The 10,035-nt window shown below is 37.1% G+C and overlaps 2 protein-coding genes across 2 annotated transcripts; both read left to right on the plus strand.

Annotated features, from left to right (window-relative positions):
- Positions 1-4,218: 4,218 nt before the first annotated feature.
- Positions 4,219-6,882, plus strand: LOC136812522 (uncharacterized). Its single transcript, XM_067069050.1, has one exon. The coding sequence runs from the start codon at positions 4,219-4,221 to the stop codon at positions 6,880-6,882; it is 2,664 nt and encodes an 887-aa protein (XP_066925151.1).
- Positions 6,883-7,290: 408 nt separating this feature from the next.
- LOC136812517 (uncharacterized) lies at positions 7,291-9,561 on the plus strand. Its single transcript, XM_067069012.1, has one exon. It carries the CDS (start codon positions 7,291-7,293, stop codon positions 9,559-9,561), a length of 2,271 nt encoding a protein of 756 aa, XP_066925113.1.
- The last annotated feature ends 474 nt before the right edge of the window (positions 9,562-10,035 follow it).

Here is a 10,035-nt window from a genome sequence, read left to right on the forward strand (position 1 = left end):
TACGGAATGGAAATATTGTGTGTGAAGAAGCCGTGAAAAAGTTCATAAAACTTTATTCAATGCCGTAGATGTATGATGAAATTGAATTGGAGAAACTTGGCCGAAATGGTGGGTACGAGGTTGACGATGTTCAATAGACGCCGTGCCAGAGAGGTTTTTCAACTTGTAATTACAACGTACGAAGAACGGGACGCCTACACAAAACAACATTTGAAGGACATTGAGGAGACATTGTCTTCATTGGAGAAAAACTTGATAAACAGGTATTTAATTTCTTTAGTACAGTAGAGTCTCCATAACTCAAACCCCAATAACTCGAACCTTTTGTCTCGTATGATTCTTTAATACTTTCAGAACAAATGGAGGCTATTTGCAGTCTCCTCAACTCGAGAATTCCTTAACTCAAACGATTTTTTCATTCTCGTTCCAGATCATGAAGTCCTCTCGAAAGCGAAGTGGCGATCAATATCTCACTACTACAAGAGGCGTATAGCTTGTTGCGCTTATAAAATTTATAAAGCACAGTGTTCACCACTGCTTCTTAACTTGATTGACAGATGTGACTCAAAAAAGAAGAATCGAAATGACTGGCGTCTTCACGCACCACCATCAAAATATGTTGATTATAAGAGATCATTTCGTGTTCGTGTTGTGTCAATTTGGGACAATCTGACACCAAAACTTAAAGCATGTGATTCATATGACTCATTTAAAGATGCTCTTAAAAAATCGGATATTTTAGATCGCATAAACTTTGGCGCAGTTTGAGTTGCACGTGACCTAGATTTTATTTATTATTGATTATCATCATAGGAGCTTAGGATATATCCCTCTTTATTATCTTCACATCTAAGACCTCTTTTTCGCTCTAAGCTCCAAGCTCTTACCTCACTCAACTCATCTAACTATAATACCCAAGTAACTAGAATTTAAGCCAGAATCCCACCTACCTATATTTTCTATTTAATTTTAATTAACCTGTTTCCTAGCAAAAGCATTTTAATATATGTATTTTAATATTTATGTTCTATTAATTTCTCACAGTATTATCCATTTTTTTTCGCTCAGCTAAACTATAACACAACACACAATTTCCAGCAATTTCTTTTTGTCTTTGCAAGCCTTATTCTCTAAATTCAATTACTTTTGCAATAATCTCTGATAATCTCTGAAGTCTCTGTTTTTGAAGTCATTTATTTTAGCCCATTAAACTTTAAGAATATCTTTATTTGTTAATAGTCAAAATAGTTATTTATATTTTATTATCCTATTATTTTTTAAATTATTTTATATAGTAGGTCCACATCAATGCTTGTAGCAATGCCCAAATTTTAGACCTTCTTGACCAAATAAATTTTACATTACATTACGTTGAGAGCTCGAGTTATAGAGAGTTCACTGTAGTTTTTTTTGAGTTGACTTTTCCCAGAACACCCACCACCCACTAATTACCTCCCTGTCAGTAGCATGGTGGTAGGGGGCAACTACCCTCCAACACTAATTGTTGCACCCCTTTTATACCTCAAGCAGTTTTAGCCTAAAAACAGAAAGAATTGTCCAACACCCCCTCCTAGCGTTTGGCAAGCTACCACACTAATGCAGTCTCTATACATCTGAAAAACCTAATCAAAGTTCAGATTAAACAGTAAAACTTCCCCTAAAAGATATGAAAACTGTCGAAAGACCAATGAAGCAATGAAGCAAAACAATACCGGATCCTGAAGACACAATACAAATGAAAAGACAATTAGGCACAAAAGAGTGTTCAATTTTGGTATTTTGATACAATTTTGTCAGAAATGGCGAAATTTTACATGGTTGCTTCCTTGCATAACTTTTGGAAAAATTTCAATCTCATATCAAATCTTTCATTCAGATAGATGCCAAGACGCTAAGACCACTCTTTGCTCTAAATCTAAATGATCTGGTTTCTAATATTTTGATTTACAAAACCATTTTTATAATGATAATAAGAGCACGAAAATTCCGATTGGAGTAACAGAATTCAACCACTTCTAACTTACCAAATCGGACACGTAAGCGGTATTTCCATAAAGTTATTTTTATGTTGGATGTTGCTGCAAATATTTACTGAGAATTGCTCTCAACATGTCTGCATTTTATTTAGAGCACTCATTCTTATGTTCAGGCCCTTTTCAGTAACCTGATAATAACCTGATAACAGCTGTTCATAATTTTCTTACGCGCACAGTAAACTTCTAAAGGCGCTTGAAAATTAAAAATCTGAGGAAAATAGTCCTCCCACGGAAAATTCTACAACAAGAATCTTGTTGAGTGCCGGAAAGTCAAAAACTGATACGGCACCCTATTCATAAACACAATCACGCAACTTTGTTGTCATTACTAGTTGCATATTCGTCAGATTGTTTTGTTTTCACCCATCCCTTTAGTGGTGGTTCGGCTGATGAATAAAATTGACAAAGGTTTTGATCAGCTTACCTTCCAGAGATCTAACATCGTTATCATCGACATTCAATTTCTTTACTTCTACCTTTTTGAGTTGACAAAAACCCGATCGTTGCAGCTGCTTGTTCGAGGAAATGCAAAAGTGTTTCAGCGTCTTCAGTGTTGTTATAGTCCTGTTGATTTCGTCCTCATCGGGGGTGTGGTCGCGATTCGAGAAGGACTCTTTTTGGCCAAGAGAATCAATAACGGATTTATCAAATAAAGGTTCCCTACCATACAGTTGTTGAAAATGACTTCGAAATACTTCTGCATTTTCTTGGAAGTTTTGTCAGTACAAGACATATGTTGTCGGGGGTGTCGAACTTGTTGCCGATGATGAACTTGCTTTTAACGAGGAAAGAGTAGAGAGTTCGGTGTGATGCAGCGTCAGCGTCCTTAATTGGTGTTAGTTATTGTACTTCTTTGCGATACGACGCCAGTATTCTGTATGGGTCACCATATCTTTTTCGTAACAAGGTCTTTGTAAACTGGTATCCTTCTGTTGGACGAAGGAGGCTGCATCCTTTGATGAGGTCCTTTGCTTCGCCCTCAGTGAATTGGATAAGACTGGCCAGACGCCTTCTGTCTTCGTCGATCTTTGTTTCGATGACTTCCTCGAAGGTAGATATAAAGTACTCAAAGTCCATTGGATCACCGTAGAAGATATCGATGGTCAGCTCAGGGGCACTTTGCATTCTCAAAAGGCTGGATATTGTGCTGGCGACACTGAACTCTTTGTCGATTGTGGCGAGGATTGTACAGTTTGTTGAGATGTGGGTGTTTCGACTGGAGTCATCACGGGCTGGAATGGTGTATACGAATCGGAGGGTTGTACCTGTGTTCGTGGTGGCTGATGATCTGTTGACAGATACGGTGAAGTTATTGTCGATCTCGAGAAAAATTTTGGCGTTGTCGAGGTAGGTGATAATAGTTGTAATTGGTTGCAATTGCAGTGATATGTTCGACTGTAGCTGGTTTGGCACTGAAGATTGAGCAGTAGGTGAAGGATTCAGTGAAGTTGTGATAAGTAGGGAATGGACCTCGTTTGGTTGCTTCATCCTTTGCGAAGAGTTTGATATGGGAATCGATGAAGTTGTGTCTGGTGTAAGATTCGATGATTCGACGTCAGAAAGTTTGTTGAATGGAAAGGTGGATTAGATGACGCCATTGTTATGTAATGTACTTATCGAGACACTTTTGTTATTAGCGTGGGTAAGCGAGGCCCCTTATATAATCTGCAATTATTAGAATATAGTAGGGTAACATCATTTAACTATACAGTCCTCTAGAATACAGAACCCCTCACATGGTCCACCGAACCGGATATGAAAAAGTAAATAAAAAGAAGTGAAAAATTTCAAGAGAAATTGTTTTTAAGAGAAACGCACGAAGGTGTGTTATATGAAGAAGTTGTTTCACACACAAAGGTGTGTATGTATGTATTTGAGAAAAACTGTTGATAAATTTATTGGTTTGTGGAATTGAAAGTTATTTGAATGCAGATTGTTTTTTATGGAGATTGATATTTGAGTTCCTGATTGTTATTTGGGTTCCTGATTGAAAAATTTATTGGAAGTGGATGAAAGTTTTTGGAATGCAGTAAAGTTATTTGGTGATTGATTGAAAAATTTAAGATATATGTAAGATACATAGGACACTCGTTTCTGGTTGTGAGAAGGAAGCTAGAAATAAGAAATAAGAAAGAAATAATAAAATATACAAAAATAAAAATAAATATCAGAAAGAATAAAAATGGCTGATGCTTCGAAAAATAAAAAGCGTCAAAGAAATGGTATTGTATCTTACTTGAATAAGACTTTTTTGACAAAAATTAAACCATGTATTGATAATGTATCTGGAATGTCTAATGGTGATTGGAACGATATTTTTGGACATTTGAATCTATTTAAACAGAAGCTGCCGATCATTGTCGAGTTGAACGAAAGTATATCAGACGCGATTGGGGATGACACTGGCGAGGAAGAAGGTCCTTATCAAAAGGAACTGGAGAATGGTATGAATTTAGAATTTGAACTTCAAACCCAGATAGAAGCGTTAGAAAGACTTCTTCAGAGTAGACAGACTAGCCTTCCCACCTCTATTCCCTCCCCGGGTGTTACTCCGATTGCTCAAGTTTCCGATATTCAAAATTTGACTGCAAGTTTTCAAAGAACAGTGGAATTGCCTATGCTGCAAATCAAAAAATTTGACGGTAATCCTAACGATTTTCAAACTTTTTTCGAATCCTTTGAGGAAACAATCGATAAAAACAAAAGTTTAGCTGATGTACAAAAAATGGGATATTTGTTGAGTTATGTGACAGGTGAAGCGGAAAGTTGTATTAAAGGACTTCGTTTAAACGAAGATAATTATGAAAAGGCGTTACAAATGTTGAGAGAAAGGTTTGGTCAACCTCAAGTTTTGATTTCACACCATGTTACAAAAATTCTTGACCTTGAAAATGTATGGTCAATTACAGATGTAAAAGCTTTGAGAAATTTGTATGATTGTGTAGAGACACAATTGAGAAATTTAACTTCACTTGAAATGAAGCCGGACGAGTACGGCCCTATGTTAATTCCCGTTTTAATGTCAAAACTACCTGATGAGTTAAAACTGATTTTGTCCAGAGAAAAAGAGTGGACATTTCAAAATATCCTTGAAAAACTAAAAATTGAAATTGAAGCTAGAGAAAAAGTAAAGCTAAGAGGAGAAGAATCAACAAACATGTATACAGGAGGTTACCAAGAAAGTCGAAAATTTGAATGTATTTTCTGTGGGAAATCTAACCACAAATCGTATCAGTGCCGAACGATTACAAAACCAAAGTCAAGAAAAGACATTTTGATAAAGCAAAAAAGATGCTTTTTATGTTTGAAACAAGGACATTCCCTTCGAGATTGTCGCTCAAAAAACACTTGCTACACGTGCAATAAGAGACACCATTCGAGTATTTGTTTTGGAAAACCAAAAGAAAATCAAGACACCAAGAAAGACACGAAAACTGAAAACGAGCAAAAAACTCCTCAACAAACTGAACAACAAGAAGAAGACCCTCTTGAGACACAAAGTACTTATGCAGGTGTGGGAGGAACAGTTTTATTACAAACAGCTAAGGCTACAGTTCGAGGTACGGAAAATGAGTCTTCGGGACAGTACCGTATTTTATTTGACAGCGGAAGTCAATTGTCGTATGTGACTCCTGAAGTGAGAAAGGAATTGAAATTGAGAACTATTGGAAAGAGAGAATTAACAATCAAAAGTTTCGGAGGTGCCAAGCAAGGAAAAGTATTGGACGTTGTCGAGTTAGCAATCCAAACCAACACCGGGCCCGTGAAAATTGAAGCCTACGTATCAGAAATTTGTTATCCAGTAAAGGACCAACTTACGGAAGTTGCACAGAAAAATTATAAACACTTAAAAGGCTTAGAACTTGCAGACAGCAACAGTCAAAAATTTATTAACATTGATATTCTTATCGGATCAAACTTTTATTGGAGTTTCATTGACGGGAGGCGAGTAGTAAAAGGGAGGTTAGGTGACCCTGTCGCAATCTCTTCAAATTTGGGTTTTATTTTGAGTGGGGCGGTACAAAACAATGACGAGACTGATTGCCTAACTACACACGTTTTGAAAGTTTCCGTATCTGATGATGAAAAATTGAATGAACTTGTCGAGAAATTTTGTGATTTTGAAAGTCTGGGAATCAAAAACAGTGAATTTGATATGAAAACAGATGACCTCGTTCGTGAAAAATTTGAACAGTCTATTCAATTTGAAAATGAGCGATACAAAGTTCAACTCCAAGAAAAAGAGGAACACGAGATTTTAGCTGATAATTATAAACAAAGCCAAATTCGATTGAAAGGAATTTGGAAGAAATTTTCTACAAACAAAGAACTTTTTGAAAGTTATAATTCTATTATTAACGAACAGAAAAGTAAACATGTTATTGAAACCGCGCCTGACGAAACTCTCACAGGAAAAACTCATTATTTGCCGCATAGACCAGTTGTGGACGAGAGAAGGTCAACAACAAAGGTTAGAATGGTCTATGACGCAAGTTCAAAAGAAAAAGGGTGTGCCTCTTTAAATGAAATTTTAGAGACTGGGCCAAACCTAGCAACCAAGTTATTTGATACGCTATTAAAGTTTCGTACACACAATGTGGCTTTTGTTGGAGATATAGAAAAAGCTTTTTTACAAATTGAACTGTGTGCAGAACAAAGAGATCTTTTACGTTTTCTATGGTTCAAAGATCCTGAGAAAATAGACTTTGATGTTTTTGAAAACAATGAGATAATCGAGTATCGATTGTGCAGAGTTATCATGGGGCAACGCCCTCCCCATTTTTACTATCAGCCACACTTCAACACCACGCAGAAAATTACAGGGAACTTGACCCAGATTTTGTGAAAAAACTTTTAAACTCCCTACATGTTGATGATCTTTCTGGTGGTACCACCACAGTCCAAGAAGCTATTGAATTTCTGAAAAAGTCGAAAGAACGTTTTGCTGAATGTTCCATGAATTTACGAAAATTTGAAACAAGTGATAAAACACTTGAGAAATTGATTATTGATGAGTTCGGGGAAAAAGAAAACCCCCAAAATAAATCGGAAACACGTGTGTTAGGCGTAAACTGGGATAAAGAAAGTGATGCTTTTTGTTTCTCTTTCGAGGAGCTTCGCCAAAAATTCAACGTTACGAAAGTTACAAAACGTACTGTTTTACAATCGTTAGCATCTATCTGTCTACGACCCGCTCGGATTAATCAACCCAGTTGTCATTGAATTCAAATTATTTTTTCAAAAACTTTGCAAAATGAAACTAGATTGGGATACGCCCCTACCCAGTGAACTGTTACATGAATGGCAGTCCCTCGTAAGTAGACTGGCCGAGTTAGACGAGATCAGCTTTGACAGATATTTTGGTATCAAAGATAGAACAGATTTGAAATCGATTGAGCTTCATGGTTTCTCAGACGCATCCGATAGAGCCTACGGAGCATGTGCTTATCTTTGTTTTCGTTACAGTGACGGAACTTGTAAGAACTCTTTGGTCACTGCCAAGTCACGTTTGAAACCTACAAAGAAGGTGTCTGTGCCAAGATTAGAATTGCTTGGTATTCTAATTGTTTCTCGTCTTATCGTTGAACTCGATAAAATTCTTGATCTTGATATCAGTATGATTAAACTCTGGACTGATTCTAGTGCTGCCTTCGGGTGGATTAAATCGGACTCTGTTGACTCTATTAATGAAGTGTTTGTGAAAAATAGAGTAAGAGATATTAAGAAACTGTTGAATGATTCGATTGAACTACGTCTTGTTCCTTCGAAACAAAACCCCTCTGATTATGTTACTAAAGAGGGAAAGTCAAAAAATGTTATTGATAATTTATGGCTCCACGGTCCTCATTTTCTAACTAAACCTGAAAGTGAGTGGCCCGTATTGAAATGTGGAGACAAATTTAGTGATGATACTGGTTGTAATGTTATTGAAACGGAGATTCAAGTGTCAACGGTCGACTTTACAGACTTAGTTGATACAACCAAATTTAGTGATGTCACAAGACTGTTGAGAGTTATAGCATTAGTTGGTAAATATACCTCCAAACTATTGCAACGAGCGAGAGAGAAAATAAAGAAGAAAAACGAAAAACTGAATGAAAAACTAAATAAAAGGCCTCAGGCCGAAGAAGATGATCAACAAAAGATGATTGAAGAATATGAACAACAACAACCATTGATCAATGCCGACGATTTGAGTCAAGCAAAAACTCGTCTTATCTTATCGATACAAAGAGGTATCACAAAGGAACGAATTCGTGAATTAGACTTATTTTACGATGAAATAGGGGTACTTCGATTAAGAGGTCGACTCGAAAACGCGCCTCTCCCCTACGATACGCGACATCCTATTTGGTTACCACCAGGACATGATGTAACTGAACTTTACATTGCCGATGCACACAGGAAAGTACTCCATAATGGTGCACGTGAAACTGTCGCTGAAATGAAAACGAGATTTTATGTTCCACGATTACGACAGAAGGTCAGAAGTTTTATACATAAATGTACTGTATGTAGAAGGATGGAAGGTCCGTCTTACCTTTATCCGGAAAAGTCAAACTTACCAAAGTTTAGATTTGCTGAAACTCCATTTTCAACGATTGGCATTGATTATGCTGGTCCCTATCTCGTACGAAATGTCTACGACGAAAATGACAAATCTACACATAAATGTTGGATTTCGTTAATCACATGTTTATCTTGTCGTGCTATACACCTTGATATTGCAAAGAACTATGACAGTCAAGCGTGTTGTGATGTATTAAAACGTTTTATTGCTCGATATGGAGTACCAAAATTAGTCGTATCCGATAATGGGACCTCGTTTATAGGCCCGGAAGTACGGAACTTTGCTACAAATAACGATATTGTTTGGAAGTTTAACCTTCAAAAAGCACCATGGCAAGGAGGTGTATTCGAACGCTTAATCAAATCCGTGAAACGATGTTTATCAAAAGTGATGCTTAAGAAAACTTTTACGTATGACGAGTTATTAACTACATTGAACCAAATTGAAGTTGTTATTAACAATCGACCGCTATGTTACACTGATGAGAATGACACTCCATTGACACCCAATCATCTCGTTTTCGAGAGAAGGATTGGACAAAATGAACGTGAAATCGATTCTGAGAACTATGATGAATCGCTTGAGAAAGTTAACAAAACCTTAGATCACTTCTGGAAGATGTGGTCACGAGATTATCTCACGGAGATAAGAGATATTCGACGGAAATCGAAATCAAATGGAAAAACGGAAATAAAAATCGGTGACGTAGTGTTAATCCACGACGATAAGCTTAAACGTTCTAAATGGAGAATCGGTCGAGTTGATGAACTTATTATTAGTAGAGACGGCCAAGTACGCGGGGCCGGGCTGATTACAATTACGGAAAAAGGGACTGGTCGCCTGAAGCGTCCGGTAAATAAACTGTTCCCTTTCGAAACGGACTCTAATGAAGAGGTAGTTGAACCAGAGATCAAATTCATCAAAGATGATGTAAATATTATCTCTCATCCTTAAGGTGGGAGTGTTATGTAATGTACTTATCGAGACACTTTTGTTATTAGCGTGGGTAAGCGAGGCCCCTTATATAATCTGCAATTATTAGAATATAGTAGGGTAACATCATTTAACTATACAGTCCTCTAGAATACAGAACCCCTCACAGCCATGACTAGAGATGGGTGAAGGGATAGTTTTATTGACGTCATGACTTGCGACTTATCGAATGACGGGTTTGGTGACGTTTATGCTGATAAGTGATTCACTACACGAAATTCGCTTTCTTCTAATTTTAAGAACTGCCCGTATACGTTGAGCCTTGCTTGCTGGGATGCGATTTTCCGTTGAGATTCTAACTCTATCAGTTTCGATTTGAACGATATTTTGGCTTGTAGAGCTGCCATTTTCGCTGCTTCTTGCATGTATGCATCTTTGACGGATTTACGACTGCCGCCACTACCTAGAGCTACTCGAACGATGGCTCCCTTCTTG

The sequence above is a fragment of the Clytia hemisphaerica genome, unplaced genomic scaffold (genome assembly GCF_902728285.1).
Source record: "Clytia hemisphaerica strain Z4C2 unplaced genomic scaffold, Clytia hemisphaerica genome assembly, whole genome shotgun sequence".
Taxonomy (NCBI): domain Eukaryota; kingdom Metazoa; phylum Cnidaria; class Hydrozoa; order Leptothecata; family Clytiidae; genus Clytia; species Clytia hemisphaerica.

Bases quoted from the DNA above. Each gene is read 5' to 3' on its own strand.
- LOC136812517 (XM_067069012.1), top strand. From the start codon at position 7,291: ATGAAACTAGATTGGGATACGCCCCTACCCAGTGAACTGTTACATGAA.
- LOC136812522 (XM_067069050.1), top strand. From the start codon at position 4,219: ATGGCTGATGCTTCGAAAAATAAAAAGCGTCAAAGAAATGGTATTGTA.